Here is a 22,539-nt window from a genome sequence, read left to right on the forward strand (position 1 = left end):
ATGAAATAATGATTGCAATCAATCATATCTTACTGGATTTCGTGAGACATGCTGGTAAACACAGCAGAGGGAGGAGAATTATTTATGGTGTTTCAGAAGAGCGTACAGCTAAGTAATTGGATGAAATCAGGGGAAAAAAAAAGAAAGCATCCCCTCCGGGTGATATCTATTGGAAGAAGAAATAGTTTCTCTGCAGAACTGCTGGAAGAGATAGCCAATATGCTCAGATTCGGATGGGTCAGATCCCCGGGGAAGGCAATAATGACACCGGTGTCTTTAAAGCACCTTCTCGGAGCAAACGCATCTCTGGGCGAGCATCCCACCCGCGTGCTCACCTGGCACCAAAAGCTGCAGGAGCAGGAACCAGGAAGCACACTGCTGGATCCTGCTCCGTGTGCAGGTGGCCCCGGTGGGGACAGCAAAATTCAGTGCTGGGTATCTTGGTGGGGGCTGCATAAGAGCCCAGTGTGGGGCTGGGGGCTCTGGAGAGGGAGTGGGGCAGAGCTGGCAAAGTCCAGGCTGTGCTGGGGGGGAGCAGCACATGGGAAGGAGGTTTTCTTGCTGGAGCATCACGTTTTGGGACCCTGAGCATCCTCGCCATGCCGCCCCAGGCTGCCACACCATTACTCTGAGTTGTCCCCACCCAGCGCTGATCCAGGTTTTCAAACGGAGCTGAAACCCCCTGGGAGAAGCACCCTCACTGAGCAACGTGGTCTGCTTAGCCACTTGGGCTGATTTCAGCCTCCCGGCCCTGCTCAGGGCCTGCACCCAGATGGCAGCTCCCATCCCTGGGTCACCTCGGCCCCATCCTGCCCTGGACGGGTCTCACGCTGCTCAGCACCAGCCCATCAGCCCCGGCTTCATGTCAAGGAGCTGGGGAAAAGAGAGGAATGTGCTGGGGAAACGGTGCTTGGGGTGGCACCCAGCCTTCTGCATCCCTTGTGCTTCCCTCCTCGTGGGTGCAGGACCCCAGCGCCACCCCAGGGGTGCAGTGGTGGCACCTCACCTCACCTTGGTCCTTCTCACACTGCCCTGCACAGGGCTTTTCTACCCAAAGACCAGCCCAGTTTCAAGGGGAGCAAAAGCCTCCCGTGCTGGGGAAACCGAGGCACAGCCTCAACCCACCTCTCCACAGCCCTGAACATCCTCCTGACATTTAAAATGCGATTCTGCAATATCTCTCTGCTGTTCATAACATGGCTGATTTGCTGTGGATTTTTTTCCTCCTTCTCAGACATAAGTCACATCCCTGCCTGGCTGTCTTGCAACAGCTGAACGCTCCACTACGAGAAGGGAATTTGCTCAGAGATGGTAAGATATTACTTACATCCACCGAAAATACCAGCTGAATTAATTTCAATCTAAAGCATCATTTGCTTTGCTTTGTTTTTCTCCTTTAAAGGACAACTCTAGGCTACTTAAACTCCTCGAAAGGACAGCACGCTCCTGAAGGAGCGGACTACAGGAAGGAGCAGATGTTCCCGGGGTTACTCGGCAGAACCACAGCCTACAGCCCCGTACCCTCTGCGAGGACCACAGCGGCTGGGAGATGCACCCGGGGCAGCCTGCGCTGTCCTGGACCAGCAGCTGGCCCCGTGGCTGGTCCTAAAGCAACGAACCACGGAGGCTTGGAGATGGAGAGCGGGTGGCCACCTTCGCTGCTTCCAAGGGAGCAAAGTAGAAGCCCCCCGCTGCTCTCCTGCACTCCTCTGTTTACCTTCACCATCGATTTTGATTCAAGCAGCTTAAAAGGCCATAGAGCCAACTAGGCCAGGGCTGGCCCCGATATAATCCGTTCAAATCGCAGCCCAGAGGCCCAGCACCACGGAAGCCCCAGGGCGGACCCAAGCTAGTGGTGCCCGGGTCCCTTTGGGGTCTCCGGCCTCACCTCCTCCTCAGAGGCAGCCTTCGCTCACCGACCTGTGTCCATGCCTGGCAGGGAGCAGAGGGGGCTCCGGGAGCTCCCCCCCACCCCATCGCCTCCCCTTTCCCCCACCATCCGCACCGAAACACGCACAGCACCAGGCTGCAGCTCCGTACCTCCCCGCTAACATGTGCCCGCTCCGTATTTCCATAGAAATAAGAAGAGGCAGGAGGCTGAGCAGTACAAACAGACACTTGCATTTATAGACAGGAGCGTTTCGTTACCGCTATGGAGAGCGTAGGGCTGTTCCCTCCCCATTTTTATTACTTCTTTACCCTCCCACCCACCAAGGGACAGAGATCTGCCCTGGGGGCAACGGGGACAGTCGTAGAAGTCCTGCCACAAGCTGTCACCCCGCAGGGAAAACAAGCCCGGTCGTCTCCTCCTGTCCCCAGCAGTCCCATGGGAGAGAGGACTAGAACACGCCCAACCCCAGCACAAGCTGCAGGTCAGCATTTTATTTATTTAACTTTTTTTTTTTTAAAAAAAACTCTTCCCCATCCCCCTCTTCACTGTTTTTTAATGAGTGCTTGCAGGGTATTTTTAGTTGCTCCTCTATTGCCAGCCAGCACTATTTTAAATTGCATCTTAAGCTATTCCGCAGCGCTCCAAACACCTCGCGCCGCAGGCGAGGCTGCTCCAAACAACAAGATTAACATCGATTTTAAATTGCTTCCTAAAACACAAGGACTGGATCAGTCGCGGTCACGGCGGTGCCCCAGCCCGAAGGACACGGGGCTCCGAGCCTGTGCTGGGTGCATTCAGCACCGGGGGGCAAAGCTGGACCCCGGATTTGGAGCTGGGACCCCCGCTCAGGGGGGCAGCCCCAACATCACTTTGTCCATCCTCTTTACAGGAGAGGCATCCCACGAGGGCACGGACACCTAAGCAGCTGGTTCTCCTGCAGCCCCCATTGCTGGCCCAGGGAAAATGGCATTTTTGGGAGCCAGTGTGCCATGGATGGCAGGAAACTGGCTCAAAGGACTCCAGGCTGGCATTCACACGCCCCATCCTCTCCCTCCTCCGCACCGCGCGCCCAGCTCCGCAGCTTTATTTACGACTTCACATTTGAGAGCTTCCCTAATTTAACATTCCCAAAATGACCACCGGTTTTGTTTCAGCCAAAACTACCGGCCAAACAACTCCGGGCAGCCTGCCACTGCGTTTCAGAGGGGCAAAGAAATCACCCCTCCCTCCAAACCACCCCGCTCAGTGGCCGCATCCTGCCAGCAGGGCATCAGCAGAGCCATGGGAAGGGGCTCAGCTAACACCCGCCTGGGCTGGATGAAGCCCTGGGCCCCCATTTCGGCCACAGCAACAAATAAATCAGTGGGGAAAAATCCAGCTTTTAGAGGCTGCTCTGGTTCCCGCTGTGCTAGCTTTCTTTTCTGAAGTACCTGCTGCCTCCCTGGCTCAGGATGAATTTTGATTTAGAAGTGAAAGGGGTAATAAAAGCACAGAGAGCCATTAGCATTCCTCCTGGCTGTGGTGGGGTGTTTGCTCATCGCAGGTTGATGGAAACGCCATTTGACTTCCTTAGGAGCTATAGAAAATCAATTAATTGATTTAATCATTCCCCGGGGATCCGCTGCTCACGGAGATAATGGAGCGCCGGGGGCCAGCGGGACGCTGCTGGTCTGACACGGGGGGGACGTGGGCAGGAGGGGGCCACAGCTCTGGGCTTTGCTTGGACAAAGTGCTCACCCCAAAGGGACAAGGACCAAGGGGACAGCGTGAGCTTCCTGAGCCCTGCAGCGGCCCCTGAGGACACGGCACACGCCAGGACCATCATTCACCTCCGCTCCCACCCCATCACAATTTGCTGCTCCATCAATTTATGGCTCGTGAATCAGCACTGCTGCCTTCCAGGAAGTTTGGTGGCATTTTAATTTATGTTTTCAAGCCTGCAGGCATCCAGTTCTGGGCAGTGGTTGTACCAAGTGGGCACTCCAGGAGGAGACGTGCGCCCAGGGCGGGTTAGGCCTTAACCACCTCTTCAGCCTCCGGCTCCATTTCACACCTCTTCGCCCTGCAAAGCAGCACCTGCATCTTACTCCTGTGTGCATCCCAGTGGACTGGGTGCTGAGCCCTCCTCAAGCACACGGAAACCAGGCTGGGTGCCCCATCCCTCCCCAAAAACTGCCACTGGGAGAAACCACCTCAAAGCTAACACACCCGAGCCATTCAGAGATAAATGGGGACCCCTCCACTGATGTCTTTATTTCCCCCCTATTTCAACAGCACTCATTTCCGTGCCTGGAATAGCAATTTAATAAGAGCTGTAAAGTTTTACGCTTCCACTTTAAGCTCCCTTTTCAGAAGGGGGCTGGAGACTCGAGCCCCGCACGTGTACCCCAAGTACACTGAGCTGGGAGCAAAGCGCCCAACAGGCAGCACGGGCTCGTGCACCAGCCCAGGAGCACAGGGAACGGCACCCCCAGCCCCTCTGCTACCACTGCTGCCTCCCCGCCTGGCATCCCGGGGGACGCCAGAAGACTCAGGCACAAGGAGAGGATGGGTATTTTAACCAAACCCCACTTTTTCCACCCGATCCTGGTGCCAGCAGCACTCGCAACCCCAGACGGAGTCGCTGCCACCCACAGCCGCTCCCCGCGGCCACTTCTCAGCACCCAGCACGGCATTAAGCAATAATTAACAAAGCCTCCCCGTACCCAACAGCCAGAGCAGCAGAAGTCATCACTGCAGCCGCATGCAGTGTTATCTACTTAAAAGAGCCCCCGGAGCACCCGAGCATCTGCCAGGAGCAGCAGGGTGCGGGGCTGGGGGGGAGGCAGAAAGCCCTCACTCCACGTTTGGGATCTGCCTTGCTTCGGCATCTCCGTTCCCTACAAAGGACCGGAGGGCAGCAGGGAGGAGGTGGTCCTGAGCTGCAGCAGCCGCCACAGTGCAGCTTCTCCAGGCAGGAAGGGCAAGCAGGAAGCTCTCCAGGCTTCCCGAGCCAAGGAGGTGCTCCAGCACCGGCCGGTTTGCCTTGGCACTGGCCAGGCAGCCTCTTCCAGCACCAGCCGGCTGCTCGGAGCTGCTTCGGATGGGGCAGCAGCAGCAGAGCCGGCCATGATGTGCTGCAGGGGCTGTAGGACATCACCCGCAGCTGCAGGCAGGCTCCGGGTACCGAAGAGCTGCCTGGCACACTTCTCCAGGCAGGTTTCACCTTGCTGGCATCCCTCCATCTGCCTACAAGCTCCAGCAGACTCAAATCCAGCTCTCGATGCAGCAGAAATAAGCTGTGGGGATATGCAGGACCCACGCCCTCCTAGCAGACATTGGTGCCACCAGCACCCGCTCCAGGGACCTGGGGAAGCTACCAGCCACCCCACTGGGGTAGATATCAGACAGGGGGGCCTCCCGCTGCCTTTTGCCAGAGTTTTGCATAAGCCAAATCTGAATTCAGGTCACGGTGCTGCGACAGCGCTCCCGTCCCTCCACCTGCACAAGCGCCCCGCTGCTGCCCGGGCGAAGCGCTCGCGCTCCAGCGGTGGATCCTGACAAGGTGCTTACAAGCCGCTGCAGATGGTTATCCGGCCCCGCTCAGCAAACAACGGCAAAACATAGCCAGAGCAGCCCTGGGGAGAATTGTAACTCACCCGGGAAGAAACTGGGAATAATTATTGCTGAGTCTGCCCAGCCGAACCTGCCCAGCTCCGTCCTTCACTCTGTTCATGTCCCCCCATCACTGCCACTTGGTGACACGAGACTTCGCAAGCAGTTCTCCTGGCATCATCAGCATGCAGTAAAGGCATTAAGACAAATTTATAACCCTGCAAGACTTTTTGAAAGCAAAGGGAAGGTGAGCATCGCTGGAAGGGTACACGTGTGCCTTACATCTCCAGCCCAGGCATTTGCTCCCAGGGGGTTTTCTCCAGCAAGATCCATATGGGTCAGATGAGAGGGGCTGGCAAAGCTGCTTGGAGGGATTTTGCTGGTCCCAAGCCACGTTTCCATTAAAATAACCTCATTCCCTGCCCGAAGGCAAGGGCAAAAGCAGCAATAACCCTTCCCAGGACAGAGGGAACTGGGATATATAAGGAAAGACATCTGTGTGCTGTTTTAACCCCCCTCAGGCTCCCCCTCACCCCGCAAGCAGAGCCGAGCCACCCCCGCACAATCAGCTCTACACAGGGGTCAGGACCATGCACGCACCTCCTCCTCCTCCCCGAGCTGCAGGAGGACGACAGTTTCTCGAGCTCCCTCTGATCATTAGCGATGCTGAGCTTGACCTTTCCGCATCTCCTGCGAGAACAAACGACGGCGGTATCTGGCCAGGCTAATCCAGCCGGGGAGCTGCCGGAGCGGGAGGGGAGCCGGCAGGAGCAGGAGCGAGAGCAAAGGACCCCTCTCAGGGGATCACGTCGGTTCTCACATTTCTGTTTGGCCTCTTTGCTCAGCTCCTCGGGGAGCCATTCAGGGGACTGAACGAACACGAGATCCCGTCGTTTCATGGTACTGTGACTCCGGAACGGCAGAGATGCCCTACAAAACCCTGAGCAACCTTCACCATTATCTTCTGCGGCACGATTCCCCCTCCGTGAGCATCCCTCCTCCTGAGGGAGGAACCACAAGCACCAAGGTATTGAGCTGTGCTGCACAGCCCTAAACAACCTCTCCACTTCTGTGTTCATTGAGGGAAGAAATTGCTTTAAGCAGGTGAGACTCCAGGATCCAGAGCAAGCCACGACCTCAGGAGAGGCGCAAAGCTTTGGTAGCTGTAAAACAGGACAAGGGCTGGTTTCGGGAGGGCAGGGGGGATTTCCACCAGGTGATGCTCAGTACCGGTTCCAGCACAAAGTGCCTTGGCTGCTGGCCCTCTACCGAGAGCCCTGAAGTCCTGTGCAACGAACCAAAGCCATCCTGGCAGCCCAGGAAAGCAGCACTGGGGATGGGGCTGCCTGGGAAGCCTGGTACTCATCCCACAAGCTGTCCAATATCCTCAGCCCCAAGGAGATCAGACCCCCAAAACACATTTCAGCAACCTAGGATGAGGTGCAGCAGCCTTGCAGAGGACGTGCTTCACCCCTGCTCGCCTGCCTGTTCCAGCTTGCTCTCTGAAAGCAGCTCAGCACCACCCTTCCCTTCCTTCGTTTCCCATGGGGCTGAGAAAACACAACGCGGGAGCTATGGTCACCAGCAGGAAGCCATCCAGATATGCTGCTGGGGGATTGTTTTTGGGGGGAAAAAGGCAAGTGCTGAGCTTCTCAAGCCGAACATCGGCCCGGACAGGAACCACTTGAGGCTGGGTCAGAGAGGCAGCTGCAGGAGCAGCACCAGTGAGCGCACAGCCAGCAACCACATCCCAAAGGTGTGTACGAGAGCCACTCAAAGCACTCACACCCAAGCACCACCAGAAGCAGCAGAACTTCGGTCCAGGCTCTCGGAGCCAGCAGCAGGCACAAGCCAGCAGCGAGGGCTGGTTTGGGAATTCAGACCCGTCCTACACACCCCCGGGGCTGCTGCGCGTCCCTGCAGCACCTTCCACCCCAGCATATGGGGGAAAAATAACAACCAGAAGTCCTGCCACTTTTAAACTAGCTGCAGCGGTTGCAGGCAATATTCCAGCCACTTGTAATCATGGTTTAACACTTAATAACCTATTTCCTTCTGCTAAGCCCCGCAGCAGCAGGCTGTGCATCATCGCCGAGACCAGCCCAGGGCCCCAGAGCTGCCGTCACCCTGCCAGCACTCGCTGCTCCTTTCTGCCCATTAAACATTTTGGTGAGGTTTTAGGATCAGACCCGTGCCCCAGGCCAGCTCTACTCCAGCAGTAAAACAAAGCAGAAAGAGATGCTCGGGAAGGAGAAAAAAAAAAAAAAACACAACATTTTAAATTCTAAGCAGGAGGAGAGACGAGGGCACAGAAACCTGAATCTCTCGAGTCTCGAGCTGCTCCCAAAGCGTCTCCCACATTCAAAATTTATAGACTTGTCTGTTCTCTTTTTCTAATCTAGATCTTTGTTTGTAGAACAAATTCTCTCGGTGGCCATTTCAAAACAAAGGAACCTTTGTCTGTGTTTACTTGACGGCAGCGGATTAGGATAAAATAACTTGCATTTCTGAAGGTTTTTATTTATCGTTAAGAGGCAAAGCCTCTGCTGCATCGAATCGCCAGGCAGAGAACCCATCCGAGGAATGATTTCCGGCACACACCGGGAAACTTGGAGAAAACCTCTTAGAAGCGGATTCACGTATAAAAATAAAATTAAAAATGGGATTAACTCCTAGATTGTGACATTATCCGTTTCTCCTTTTCACGCTCCGGCCTTACATCTGTCTTCATTTGGCTTTGATTGTTGCTCACAAAGCTCCGAAGCCAGGACAGCTCTGGGTGAGTCCGTGCCATTCCCCTAAGCTCCCTGCTCTATTCAGAGCACCCTCTGGGTGGGCACACGTCAGACCCAGGGGCAGATTTTGGGTTGCAGCACCCAAGGGGCAGGGCTGGGCTGGGCAGGACATGGGGGAGAAGCAGGAAGAGCCCCAGCCTGGGTTATAAACCAGCACCACTAGGGATGCTCCACAAGCCAGCAGGATTTCTTCAGCGCTAATTGTTTTGAAGCCCTGGGGTGCTGGGACCAACCCCTGGCTCTCCACAGCCACCCACAAATTTTGGCACCGGGGATGCTTTGCTCACACCTGGCAGGCCAGGATGCTGCGGTTCCATCCTGCAGACACAACCAGCACCGACACGAGGACCAGAGCAGGATCAGACCCTGGCTAGCCAAGCACCCCGGTAAACTCACCTGCTGTGTTGGTGAAGCAGCCCACGGCCAAGCAGATGGGGAAGGATGCTGCTGGCTTGCAACACGAAATTAATCTGTTAATGAACGATGCTCAGAAGGGGCTGCTAAACCCAGCGCCACAAGGAGCCCAAGCACCCCTTGCTCAGACAGACAGCACTCCAGAGGACCTCGGTTCACTGTAGATGGGGAGCCTGTCCCAGGACACCCAAAACCGTGCCAGAAGGCTCAGCAGACCTGAGCACACACCCAGGAATTTCTCCGGAGCCACTGGGCCTGGACCCGTGCAGGTTTGTGAGCGCTGTCCCACTTCCCACCGTTGCTAATCAGCCCAGCAAAATTAACCTGCTCCTCCGAGCTCGTCTCCAGCCCAGCATCTTAAGAGCAATGATAACAACCGGCAATATTTCTTGGGTTTCCCCAGGATCCAAAACATGTGTTAATTAAATGCCCGTGTATTATTCAAACAGACCCGTTGAGACCTCACGGCGCTAATAAAAGTGCATCCGTCTCTGTCCCACTGACCCTCACCCCCTTCCACAGGGCTCCTGCGCAGCTCAGCATCCCTCCATGGGGTCAGGCTCGCGGCCCTGCCCCAAGCAGAGCAGACCCAGAGCTCTAACCGAGGTTTCTGCGCCTCGCATCACCCAGAGGGGCTTTGGATGTCTCCTCCTTGGTGTTTTCCCACGTGCAGGGACCCCAGCACCAAACAGCACCCCTCCTTCAGTACAGGGGAGGAGAACTCCTCTTCCAGGTGGCCTGTTAGACAATGAATGGACCTAACCTTCCCCAACAAGAGACAAAACAGGAGACAGATCTGCAGCAACTTGTCTGGAAGCAGTAACTAGTTCAGCAGATCCATCCAGTGACTTAGAAAGGATTTAGTCTCAATTTCTGAGCTTCCTAACAAAGCAGCACTTGCCTTGGCTGGAGTTACAGACTAATCGAAGACGTGAAAAATTAGAAGACTGAAGTCACAGACGTTTTTCTCTTTTATAAATGAAACACACCCAGACCGTGCAGCCCCCGAGCAGAGCAGGGGACATCTCTCCCTGCCGGCGAGGAGCACCCCAGAGCTCAGATGCAGCAAGGGGAGGCAGCTCACACATTTCGGTTTAATCTCCTACAGCAGGGCGCATGGGTGAGTCAGAGGTGTGATAAAAGGTTCCTTCTGCTCCCTGATCCATCTCACCTGGCAAATGAGACACGCAAAGGTGGGAGTCAGGGGACTCAGGTTTGGGTTAAATTGGTGACCAGAGTGAGGATGGGAAAACTGACCCCACTACAGCATCCAGAAAGGGGATGAAGAGGCTGAATAACTGCCCTTTTGCTGTAGTTTTGAACCAACCTTATAAAGCTTTTTGGGGGTGGAACCAGGGACTTCTGCCCCTCCAGTGTCCCCCCCCCCCCTTCTCCTCCTTCTCTGCAAGCTCCTGAGGGTGCTGGGGCTCTCCTGGGACAGAGGGGAATGTCTCAGGCAGGTGAATTTTTTAAGCACACGTCTTCTAAAAGGATAACCACAACGAAGCAGTTATCCACAGGCTTCTGCCCACCTTCCTCATATGCAGCTTCTCATCCCCAGCAGACCGAAATCCCTCCTAACCAGACTTTTGAAAGCATAACCCAGACTGGTTGCACTCAGCAAGGGGACAGGGATGCTAACAGAGCACCCGTCAGGACGTTTTGCTAAAACCGGGATGCTTTGCTTCCAATGTTTCAGAACCTGCAGGAAATCAAAGGCCTTTTGTTTTCCTTTCTCTAAGGAATGATTTCCACTCCCTGCAGACCAAAACTGCCCCAAACCACAGAGCCCTCTGAGCACCCGAGCCAGCCCCTCACGTGGGACCAGGTGCAGCCCATGTAACCACCACCACCACCATCACCTGTGGGTCTCATCCTGCCAGCCCCAAGCCCTGGTGCTTCCCCATCACCCCGCAGGGTCCATCTTCCACACCCTGACACCTGTGCTCCTGCTTTGCCTGCACAGCTCTGGATGCAAACAGCCAGATTTTCACCACGTGGCTGCAAACCCATCCTGATGGCTCCGTGACCATGCAGAGGGACTGGAGGGAGCTCTGGGGTGTACCAAGCACCATCCTATCGTCATCCCCAGCACTCCTCGGCTGGGCCACAGGCAGTCATCGAGCATCGGGGGGACAGGATGGGCGCAGAGTTGTGCTTACCTTCGGTTCGGATGGTGAAGGGCGAGTCCCCCAGGCGCTTGGCTGAGAACTGGCCTCCCAGAGACGTCATCAAGAAGCACAGGGTGAAAAATCCAATGCCCAGCACAAATATCCTGCGGGAGGGAAAGCAGCGCCGTAAGGAGGTGTGCAGGGTACCCGGCTCGCTCCCCAGGACAGCCCCACCACCCGTCAGTCCACGGGGCAGCCCCTCAGCACCCCAGCACAAGCTGCTTTGCTTGGGGACTTGTGGCAGAGGTGGCCAGGGCGGCCCCTGCTTGCTCCTCCAGCCCAGGGAAGGAGCATCCCTGCTGCCCCTGCAGTGCAAAACCGGGGCAGCGCCTTGCCTCCAACCACAGCCAGAGCCACGCACATATAATGAGAGCCCCAAGATGCTCCTGCATGAAGCCCGGCAGCAAACCAGTGGGTTTCTCCCAAAACCACCCTCCAAAATCACTGCGACCTGCTCGGATGGACAGGCCTAGAGAGGGAGCCGAGGCCCTGTGCCTTGGGTGGGAAAGCTCAGCCAGAGCGGGCTGCAGGAACCGCTCAGACAATACCCATTCTCCTTCGGAGGGGGCCCAGAGAAAAGACAGACCTTGTGCCTTCCCTTCCTTCCACAGGAGCTAAAAAAAAAAACACGGCACTTTTTGTTCCCCCCGTAGCTAGACCACCGGTGTTTCCCCTTGTGTCTGCTTCGCACGCGAGGCACAGGCAGCCTTATTCTGGGGGGCAGGGAGGGACCTGTGCTGGCTGGGAAATCACCCCCCAGATCTCCCGGTCCCTCTGGGTGCAAGCAGGATGAGAGCTCTCCGGGATGCTCCTCTCCGAGCCAGTAGCAATTTAGGGGTGAAAAGCCTGAAGGCAGGGCTCTGCACAAGCAGGAGGGTTATCACACACGAGGGGAGCATCACACAAAGCCTTCCCATCTCCTCGGAGGACAAGCACGCAAGGACAGCACACTGCATTTGGGGATGGCGAGGAGAGGAGCGCAGAGCCCGCTCCACGTCATCCCGCAACTTGGGAGGTTTTGCCCAGAAAGGATTTTGGAAAAGTCTGCCCGTGAGAGACCCTCAGTATAGATTTGTGAGCGCTACAGCCTCCTCTCCAAGAGATAAAAGGACTCTTTACTAGCTCGTGTTGAAGAGTGCTTTCTAGAGGCCAGGAAGCCCTCTCAGGCTTTCAGACGCAGACTTGGCCACCGCTCGCGGCATCACGGCGCGCCCAAACAGCCAAGCCCAGCAAGCGCCTGGCCGCCTTCCACCACGAGTTTCAAGGAGAAGAGACAACAGCCAAACATCCTCATGAAGCACAGGGTTTCTCTTTAAATAGCTGCACCCTATAGGTGATGAACAGCCCCATACAGGTGCTCCTTGGCATTTCTGCCTCGCTGAGCCCCAGGGAAGTGAACCACGGAGACCGGGCGGCAGCAGCGTGCTCACAAGCTAACAGCATTACCTGCAGGGTGCAGGAGTCACGTGCGGAAACACAGCGCAGCCACCCCACGCCAAAACTACACTTTTCCAAAGAAAAGCTTGAAAAGGAACGCCACAGCCCTCCATCTAATCATTATTTTGTAGTTAAAAGGCAGGGATTAGGAGCCCCTTTGCACCGCCACTGGGAATGCTCACGGATCTCTTTGGAGACCCACGGACAGGCACATGGACAGCCGACTTCACCGAGGGAGGGGATGTTCAAACGCCTGAGTAAAACAGCCTAAATCCCCGTGCAGACACTCCAGGAATGAAGCAGACCAAGGCCCTTTTATTTGTGAATGAGCCAGCCCCAGGGGATGGAAAGCAGTTTAGCCAAGCTATAAAAAGCATCACATCCAGACCTGCATCCCTAAAGGCCCATCACAGATGCTTGTGAGCACATGGGGATGACCAGGGAGCTCAGCCCCCTCCCAAAGCAGACCTTGCAGAAGGGTTCCCAGGGAGCTTTCGGCTCAGCTCGGGCAGGGAGGTGACTGCAGAGGCAGCAGAGCATCCCTGATGCTACAAAGCAACAGGGCTTTGCACCATCTGCTTGGGGAGGTGGCGATTTGGAGACGCTGGGCACATCCCACTCCCTGTCCCCATCACCCTGCCCTGTGCCCAGCCACGCTGGGCCGGGGAGAGGCAACGGAGGGGTGGCAGCATTCACCCCTAGGGCAGGCGAGGGGGAAAGCTGCCTGCCGCAGGGCCTCCGTGGCAGAGGACGATGTCCTCGCGGAGGAGGCACAAGCAGGAGGAGGAGGTCAAAGCCCAGCCCCTGGGCGAGTCCCTCAGCCCGTGACCGAGGGCCCCCCGGGAGCACAAGGTGCTGCAGAGCCCACCCGCTGCCTGCTGCCCCTTCCCAAGGGGCACTCAGGGAAGCATCACCCGAGGGAGGGATGGTGAAGGAACCAGAGCAGGTCCCGCTCTTTATTCTCACCCTTCCTATTGACAGTATCTTCATCGTTATGCAAGAGCTTGTTTACGCATTTTTAATCTTCATAATTATAACCTGGCAAGGAGCGGTGGTTCAACTCTGTGAAGAAAGGGAGGAAAGAAAGAGAGGGAAGAGGGAAAGGCTGGGAGGTGATCTGTGCTCAGGCGTCTCATTAGCAGACAAAATCTTTTTGATTTGGACTGGATTACAGAGAGCGGTGGAGATGCAGGAAGCTTTTTTTTCTTTTTTAAATAAAAATGAGGATCAGAGCCGAACCCAAATTAAGGTGCTTAGGAGAAGCAGACCCAGCCCGACGGCAGCAGGGAGCTTCCAGGGGTGGCTCGCAGCAGAGGACCCTGTCTTGTTTGCCTCGTGCTGACCTGCTCCTGGGGAATTGAGACATTTGGCCCAGCCTTAATCAAGCAGAAATTCCTTGTCCAGAAAATGAACGGCATGAAGTAGGTAAAATCTACCAGGGCTCAGATCTCCCAGATTGTACAGCTAGGACCTCTGTCCCGCAGATGAAGTCATTTGCCAAGCACCACAGCGGCTCCAACGCCCAAATGACATCCCCCCCGGCTCGCTGGCTTTGCCTGTCACCGCACGCCACCTTTAATTCACCGCCACGGCGCTCCGACGGGCCACAGCTCTGGTGCCAAGTCCCTCCGCACATCCACCTCGCACTGAAATGTTCACAAATCGGGGCTGTGGCTCCGTGCCCAAAAGAGGAGGAAGCCAAATTCCCCGGCTCTTCGGTGCCGACCAGAAGCGATGCCCACACGTCTCACATTTTAGCCCCTGCAGGTAAGAGCTGGATGCACCCAGAAGGGACCGAGCACCGTGAGGGGGCCCAGCAGCACCCAGCGGGACGGGGCTGTGACACCGGGGCCAGCTGCACGCGGTGCTGCGGTGCCTTGCTGGGACCGAACGGGGGAATATCACCCGAGCGCACAGGGAAGCCGAGGGCTGGTATCTTGTACCAGACAGGTTTTCAACGCCCGAGGCTCTGGAGCCCGAAGGCTGAAGCACAATTTCCGACAGCAGCAGCCGGACTAACGCAAACTGCTCCCTCTGCCCCAAACCCTGTGCTGCTCACAGACACCAGCACGGCGCTGTCGGAAGGATGCTTAGCCACGGGGACCTTCCTCCATGAGGGGCCACGGAGCAAATTCTCTCACTGACCAGCACTGTAGATGCACTAAAAGCCTGCCCTTGGTATCCAGCAGGCAAACTGTCCCAAACACGCCACGCTCTGCAAAACCCAGCGCCAGGCGAGCTGCACCAGGGCGCTCCCAGCCCTGCGGTAAATCCTCACTTGAACCCAGCACTCGCAAACTGAACGCCTTCTGCTGCTGAGGCTGAAGCCAGAGCCATCCGCGGGCGCTTCCACAACCCGTTCACACGCTGACTTGCTCTCTCTGCCTTTTCCGCTTGCCACAGGCGCTTTCACGGCTCAGGGCTTCGCATTGCTTTGCTAAGCATGTCTGGAGCGTGATTAATGAAATGTTTTGGTGCAAAGGGTCAGGTTTCCTGCTCGCTGTTTGCTGATGGCACCGCTGCCAGGAGTCTACACCAGGCAGGGGATCTCACCACGGGTTTCTGCTGAGCAGCGCAGCTTTGCCCAGGCAGAAACAAGAATCCGATTTACAGGACCTGTCCCGAATGCCCCCACAGCAGCATCTTCTCTGGCTCCTGCAGATTGTCCCCGATTCACATCGGCTGGGGGTGCTGATTTTAGGGGAGCAGAGCTGATTTGCACCGGCTTAGAGCTGGACTGGGCTGTAACCCAGTGCAACACTCACCTGGGCTGGGAGCAAGGTGACAGCCCCGCAGGACCATGGCACAGAGGGGTCCGGATCAGCAGGGCACCAACGCAGACGAGGTGCTGAGCTGGGCACTGGGACAGCTGGGAGAGGGTCTCGGGACTTTCTCCTCTTATGGGAGAAAACCTGACTCGTTCACAGAGTAACCCCGCTGGTTCCAGTGGTGCCCTTACTGGTCTGCACTGGTTTGAGAGCAGAAGCCAGCCCAGGACGTGCAGGCAGGACTGTGCGGACACCAGGAACCCCCCTACCTGGAGCTCTCCTGCCCTCACAACCCCCCACCCACCCACATCCTCATCTCTAACAGGTCTTTGTGACCACCCCACGACTCACTCCCTGATCCCAGGCCACTGCTGAGGACGAGCTTCCCCTGCCCCAGGCGTGATGCCGAGGGCCCTGGGCACAGGGGAGAGGGATGCTCAGCCCAGTCCCTTCCCCCCGGGGACTTCCAACCCACTTGAGGGAGCAAACAGCCACTCTCAAAGCTGTGCTGAGCGCACCCCTGGGGTGCAAGCATCCTTCCCACCTCGCAGGGCCGTTGCCCTCCCACAGCTGCACGCTCACAGCCCCAGAGCTTTGCCCCTTTCCATCCCACTGAGCCACCCGTGTGCCCCAAGCTGTCCACGCACCCCACGCCGCGAGCAAGCCCAAGCCGCAGGGACCCTCACGCCTCTGCTCTGCCACCACTTTCCCTTGTGACCTTGGCCAAGTCCCTGAGCCCCAGGGCGCTGCCGCGGGATCCGGCAGCAGGAATCCCTCCAGGCAAGCAGCACGGAACTGGACACCTCCAAAACACGAGCGCAAGCGAGCAGCACAAGCACAGCCCCATCCTCCTGACCGTCTGCGAGCAGCAGCCTTGGCTCAGCAAAAAGGCAGCGGTCAGATCCCTCCGGTGGTCCCGGGTGGCGCCAGGCTCCCCCATACAGCGGGGAGCGCCCGCCGGGCTCAGCTCACCCCACTCCACACTTTGCTCCCCGCCACTTTCCCCTCGCGTGGGTGTTTTGCTCCCCTTAGAAAACAAAAAAAAACAAATCCGAGCAATTACCGGTGCCTCCCATGTGGCGCAGGTCTGGGAGAGACCAAAAAGCATCTCTGGTGAAATGAGGGTGCTGGGGAGCAAGGAGCGGAGGGGGAAAGCCAGTGCACGGAGGTAAGAATGAGGAGAGTTCAGCCAAGGGGGGAAAAAAAAGCCAGAAGTGGGCACGGACGTGCTGGGTTTCAGGCACGGATACGGTATCAGCCCCAGCCCGGCTGCCAGTTCAGGTGTGGGTTTCGAAATCCCCGTCAGCACCGGCGGATCCAAGCCAGAGGAACCAATTCCCCCGTGGGTACCGACACCTCCGACGGAGGTATTAAGAAAAAGGCGGCCACAAACAGCCCTGAAATAAATCCCCCAAAGGTACCAGGGCGACGAGTGAACGGGGAGCCGGCGGGCAGCGAGCGCTGCAGGACCAGCACGATGCTGACCTGTGGGCAAACTTGCCTGGACGCTGATATTTCCAGCCGGCACCAATCCCCCCGGTGAACCCCATGCAGAAATAAAAATTAAATTAAAGTAATGGGAAGAAGCGAGCGGCAAGCCCCATGCAGAAATAAAAATCAAATGAAAATAAGAAGCGAGCCGCAAAACCCTTGCACAAATAAAAATAGAATTAACATAATGAGAAAATAAAGAAAATAAAAAGAAAATGAAAATTAAAAATAAAAATTACAAATAAAATAAAAATTACAAATAAAATAAAAATAAAAAATAAAATAAAAATAAAAAATAAAATAAAAATAAAAAATAAAATAAAAATAAAAAATAAAATAAAAATAAAAAATAAAATAAAAATAAAAAATGAAAATAACAAATAAAATAAAACTAACAAATAAAATACAATTAACAAATAAAAATAAATGCTTTCCATCCCGGAGCCAAGACCACCAACTTTACCTAAAGGGTCTCAAGGTGACGAGACATCTTCTGACCATTATCTTGCCATCCGCGTTGACTGTGAGCATCCTTCAACGGCGGGGGGCGGCGGGGAGGGGGCGACCCTCGCCCCCCCCCCCCCCCCCCCAAAAGGGGAACCTCGGCAGCGAGCTGGGCTCGGGGGGGGGGGGGGGGGGGGGGCGGGGAGAGGTCCTCAGCGGGGCCGCACGGTGCGGAGCCGGGCGCGGAGCGGGGCGCGGAGCGGAGCCAGCGGTGCCCCCCCCCCGCCCCCAGCCGCCCGGCGGAGCCCCCGGCGGGGCCGCCCCGCTCCGCTCCGCGCAGCCCCGCGGGCAGCTCCGCACCGCTCCGCTCCGCCCCGCTCCGCGCAGCCCCGCGCCGGGGATGCCCGGCCGCCGCGTGCCATCTAGCGGCCCCGGCGCCGGAGTTACCGGGGGGAAATTGGCGGGGGTTTTAGCCCCGGGTTTTTGGGTTTTTTTTGTTTTTTTTCGGAGTCACGGGGTTTGGGGACGGACGAATAAAGTCGGGGTGTCGCGTTGGGGGGGGGGGGGTTTGCGGTAAGACGTGGTTTTGGTGTGACGACGTGGGTTTTAGGAGGTGGTTTGTGCAGGGGAATGTGGTTTTGCAGTGGAAAATTCCACTGATCTTGCATATTCAGAAGTGATTTTTCAGGTATAACGGTTGGGGGGGGGGTGTTAAGCAGGTAAGGGGACAGCAGAAGGTCCCACTGTCCCGAAAGGAGGAGGATAGCTGAGAAAAAAAGGAGACGAGCAGTGCAAAACCTGTAAAAACAAAAAATCGCCAGCCCTCTAGTCACAAGAGAAGGAAAGAAAAAGGAGAAGGAGAAATTAACAGCTGGTCAAATAAAATTGTACATATACAATACAGTAACAAGCATCGAGTGGGTCGTGAACCTGTAGTGCTCGGCCAGTGAGGAAATGGGAGGAATTAAGTGTAATAACAGGGAATATAGGGTTATGAGGTTAATAGGGAATAATAGGGAATATAAGGTTATATATAAGGTTATAATAAGGGAATATAAGGTTATGATACACTGTTGCTCCTGCTTCAGGATGCCTGCCATTGCAATCACAAATAAAAACGCCACTTCACTGGCTGCAGGTGGTTTCTCACAGTGCTTTACTCCATGTGGCTGGTTCGGGGGGAGCACGGTTATCCCAGGGGCAGGCTGAGCTCGGGGGCAGCGTGCCCATCCCTGTAGCCCAGGACCCTGGGGGGTGAGAGCCCACGAGGCTGGCAGCACCCCCAGGAGCTGGGTGCCCTGTGCTCGGCGTGGGGCTGCGAGCAGCCAGGCGAGCCTTGCCTCGGGGGAATGGGGGAGTCCTCCCGTCTGGAGATGGGATCTGGCTGCGGCTTTGCTTCCCCACCAACCTGTTTGCTTTGTGGGGGCTCGCTGCGACATCCCATGGCGCAGCTTCCCCAGGCACCCCTGGGTGCTGCCAAAAGGAGGGCCCTGGCACGGGGCTGGGCAGAGGCCAGGCAGGGAGGCAGAGAAGCGACCTTGGAGGCCGTAGGAGCTGAGGCAGGAGAAGCAGCTGCTGAGCTCAGCAGAGGTCCTCCCATCCTCCCCCAGCGACGAGCACAAAGAGCATCCCCACAATTAAAGGAGCTAAACGCTCGCAGAGCCAATGGGTGCCCCATGTCCAGCCCCCAGCAGCACACCCAGCGGGGATCCCTCTGCTTCCTTTTCCCTAAAAGTGGTGACCTAAGTCAGCGATGCTCCAGGTAGCGCGTGCTGCAACAGCACCAGACACAGGCGAGCCCCCAGCCAAAAGGCAGCTAGAAATTTCCCATGAAACAGCACTTTTTGCCAAGGAGATGTAAGGAAAAAAAAAATTCTCTTCCAGAGTTTCATGAATACAAAAGGGTTTTTGTGCTCATCCACGCTTTTTATAGGGAAAGGGGCGCTGCCGCACCCAGGCTGAGCAGGATGCTGCTGGGCTGAGGCAGGCGGACATACAGACGTGCTCTGGATTTGCAGGAAGAGCGGATCAGAAGCAGCAGCCAGCCCTGCCAAGCCGAATGCAAGCCCCTGGGACAGCTCTCCCTGCCCTCCAGCACAGGCTGCCCAACATCCCAGCAGGACACCCTTCCTCGAAGCTGGTCCCGGGGGCACCTCATGGAAACGGCCTTCCCGAGGGGCTGGAGGGGGAAAACTGGGCATCCTGCCCCAAAGGTGCAGAGCAGGGGGCTGCGAGAGTTATTGAACTGAATTTTGCTCCAGGACAGGACCCCCCTGCCTCACCTGAGGATGATTCTGGGCCATGCCAAGCAGCAGCAGCCCAGCAGGCAAAGGGCAGGCAGGGACCAGGGAGGAGATGGTGGCCCCAAATGCCTCCCTCCGGGGCTGCCCCAGGCTGGTCAAGTCCCCTTCTGCCTCACAAGGGGCAGTTTGTCCAGAAGGCAGAAGGTCAGCTCCACCACCTTGGCTTCCTCCAGGTGCCTCCTGCGGTGCCAGCCAGCCAAAAACATAAAGCAGAACGAAACTCAGAAATCTGGTTTTGGCAACCCCGGTTTAACAAGCTTTCGTCCTGGCTCCAGCCAGCACGTGAAGTGGCAACCGGCCATTACCCTGCATGGGATCACCGAGGCATTAGTGATGTGGTAACAGCCCTATTAACGATGTGCAAAACCCCATAAACACGGCGATTAGTGGGAAAACCTGACTCAAAAGGACACGTCCAGGTCTCCTTGGCACAGACCTCAAGCCTTTGCCTCTTCCCAGCTCCACGAGACAACGCTGGGGGAATCGTAGGCATCTCCCATATACACAGCCCAGGAGGGTGCAGGGGACAGCAGGGAACAATTGGGGCTCGAAGAGAGGGATGCGATGGGCCACGGCCCGGGCACAGCTCTCGGTGCTGCTGGGTGCAGGATTTGTCCCCTGTGATGGAGACGTGGCGTTCGCCAACCCCGCGCGGCTCCTGTCCCCGAGGAGCAGCGCTGCAGCAGCCGGTCCCTTCCCTGTGCTGCTGCTGGAAAGAAAAGCTTAATTAACTACCAGCCCGCTGTCTGTTTGAAGCAATAAATCTAAAACCCAAGGATGGTGAAAAAAGTAGTGAATTATCTTCTATGGAGGCTGGAAAGCAATGCCCCCCAAATCAGCGTGATGAAGTTACACGCACAGACGGTATGTGCGTGTTTGTTGTTGTTGTGCATTGGGCAGAGCAGGGAACGGAGGGAGCCTGCTCAGCAGACAGGTGGTACCAAATAAACCAGTTTTACACCAGCTCGAGCCCCTGCCCAGCCAGAGGCAGGCACGGAGCATCTCTGTTAAGGGGTGCAGGCAGGCACCTCTGTGGTGTGCAGGTAACCCCAGCCAGAGCCGCGGCTCCACCTTCCACTTGTGCCCAGCAAAAGACTTGGGAATTTTCAGCTCATCCCAAGCACCCAGTTACTGAGTCTAAATGCTCCCTGAGCCAGCCAGTGCTGGGTGAAACAGTGGCTTAGACCACCGCAGCCAGAGGAAAGGGGCTATAAGTGCAAGGGGGGCTGTAAACCACTATAAATGGTGCTTAAAGCACAACAGCCCAGCACAGGGGGACCACCACTGCCACTCTGCTGAGGGTGACGTGCCCTCGGGCAGCTCCAGCTAAGTGCCACTGGTCATATTGGGTTCGGGGTGCAATGCCCAAGGGTTGCAAAGGCACCCCAAACCCTCCAGAGACTGCTGTGCTCCAGCCCAGGGCCCCTCTTCCACGCCTGGGGCTCCGACCCTGCCCACGTTTCTCCTCGGAGCCTCCAGCTGCTCGGCCTTCGTGGAAAAATAATGATCAGAGCAGAGGAGAATCACAGCAAGCCGCCGAGCTGTAATGTGCTCCGACAAGCTACTTGTCTCAAGTTCTCCCTGCACACAATTTTACCCTTGAGATCGGAAATATAATTTGATTGCCGGAGCTGCAGTGCCCAAATGCTTTGGGCAATAAGATCACTTAGTCACAGTAACTTCTCCAACCCCCTCGAGCGACGCTGCTGCATACAAGGACCTCTTTATTGGTACGAAACAACTCCGCTCCGTCGCTGGCTCAGCCTCAATTACAGCATTCACGCCTCTGTCCATCTCTGTAGCAACAAGGCGGAAAGGCTCCCAGCCTGGTGCTGCTCTCCTGCACCAGCGAGCCCCCCGCGCTGCTCAGAGCTGCCTGCCAGCGCCGCGATGTGCTCCGGCTGCACCAGCCAACACAGAGCTGCGATGCACACCCAGGCATCCCTGCACCACCAAAAGCATCGAGGCTTTTGGCCCATTCTCAGCAAAAAGCGCCCCAGGGCACTGAGCTAAGAGCAGGGAGGGGATGCAGCATCCCAAAGCCACCTTGCGTCCCTGCCCACAGGAAGCTCAGGAGCCGTGGACCTGAGTCGGTGCCACTGGGATGCCCCAGGGACATCAGGTGGAAAAGGAACGAGCCAAGAGGTGGCACCAGCCCCGGTGTCCTGCTGGTGACAGGCTCGACCCAAGCCCTGGGCTTGAGGGTTTTGCCAGCACTCTGCTTGTGTTCACTGCAAATATTGCACAGGGATAAGTCAAAAAGAATATTTACCTGCCCTGCAGCCAGGCTATGGCTAGTAAGCTGCAGCGAGTGCTTAGGTTTGAGGCCAAGACCTCAGACATCCATCAAGCCCTTGTCTCCTGCCCCTACAACCCCACCCTGAGCTGGAACCCAGGCAGCAGACCCCAGCCCCACCACCTGCTGCTGCCCTCAGCCCGGGGCTTGCCTGCTCTGGCTGGAGCCACAGCTTAAAACAGGGGCACCTTGTACCCGTGACCACTCAGAACATCTTTGCCCCAAAGATCTGGTGAAGAATAAAGTCAGCGGTGGGGCCAGGAACAGGGGAACACGCTGGTTTTGGCCCGGGCAGGCGCAGCATTTTAAGAGCAGACCAAAATTTGGCCACAAGCTTACAACAGCCAGAGCACAGCCCTGGGAGAGCAGCAGCACCCAACGCCCCCAGGGTGCCGCACTAGGGGGGGGCCAGCCACAGACCCCAAGCAGGGACCTGCCCGAGTGCCCCCAGGGACGCAGAGGCTGTGGTTCCCTGCTGGCCTCGGGAGCTTTTGCCACCCTCCTCCCCCAGAGCTGCAAAGCAAGGGCAGAGCAGCAGCGAGGCTGTAGGAAATTTGGTTTCTGGCGAGCCTGGTGTCCCCACACCAGGTCCCCAAGGCTGCTGGTGGGGAACAAGAGTCAGGCAGGGACCGTGGCCGATGGGGACGTCCCCACAATGCCAGTCATGCAGCACAGGGGCTCCAGAACCTGCTGGAGATGTGCAGGCAGGTCAGCGGGAGCACAGCACCCTCTGCTCCCAGCACCATGGAGCAGCACCAGCACAGCCCTGCGGGAGAGTTCAGGGAGCTCCTGCCCTCACCAGCCCGTCAGCACCGCAAATCCTGTGCTGCCTTTAGCTGCTGACCCAATTCCAGCTTGGGAAAATGACAGAGAGGTAAGGATGGCTCCTTGGGTCCCAACGGGATTGTGTGTTTTGAGGGAAAATGAAGCTAAAT

General features: G+C 56.7%; 1 protein-coding gene across 1 annotated transcript in view; it reads right to left on the reverse strand.

The window, feature by feature from the left end:
* Nucleotides 1-17,174, reverse strand: part of MGAT5B (alpha-1,6-mannosylglycoprotein 6-beta-N-acetylglucosaminyltransferase B) — a 60,324-nt gene extending 43,150 nt beyond the window's left edge. Inside the window, exons 1-2 of the mRNA XM_048064530.2 lie at nucleotides 17,025-17,174; nucleotides 10,857-10,969 (exon numbers count right to left, since the gene is read on the reverse strand). Of these exons, the coding sequence (XP_047920487.1) occupies nucleotides 10,857-10,969; nucleotides 17,025-17,092 (181 nt within the window). The 5' untranslated portion in view covers nucleotides 17,093-17,174. The remainder of the gene's footprint in view (nucleotides 1-10,856; nucleotides 10,970-17,024) is intronic.
* Nucleotides 17,175-22,539: the final 5,365 nt, after the last annotated feature.

Source organism: Anser cygnoides, chromosome 19 (assembly GCF_040182565.1).
Source record: "Anser cygnoides isolate HZ-2024a breed goose chromosome 19, Taihu_goose_T2T_genome, whole genome shotgun sequence".
Lineage (NCBI taxonomy): Eukaryota > Metazoa > Chordata > Aves > Anseriformes > Anatidae > Anser > Anser cygnoides.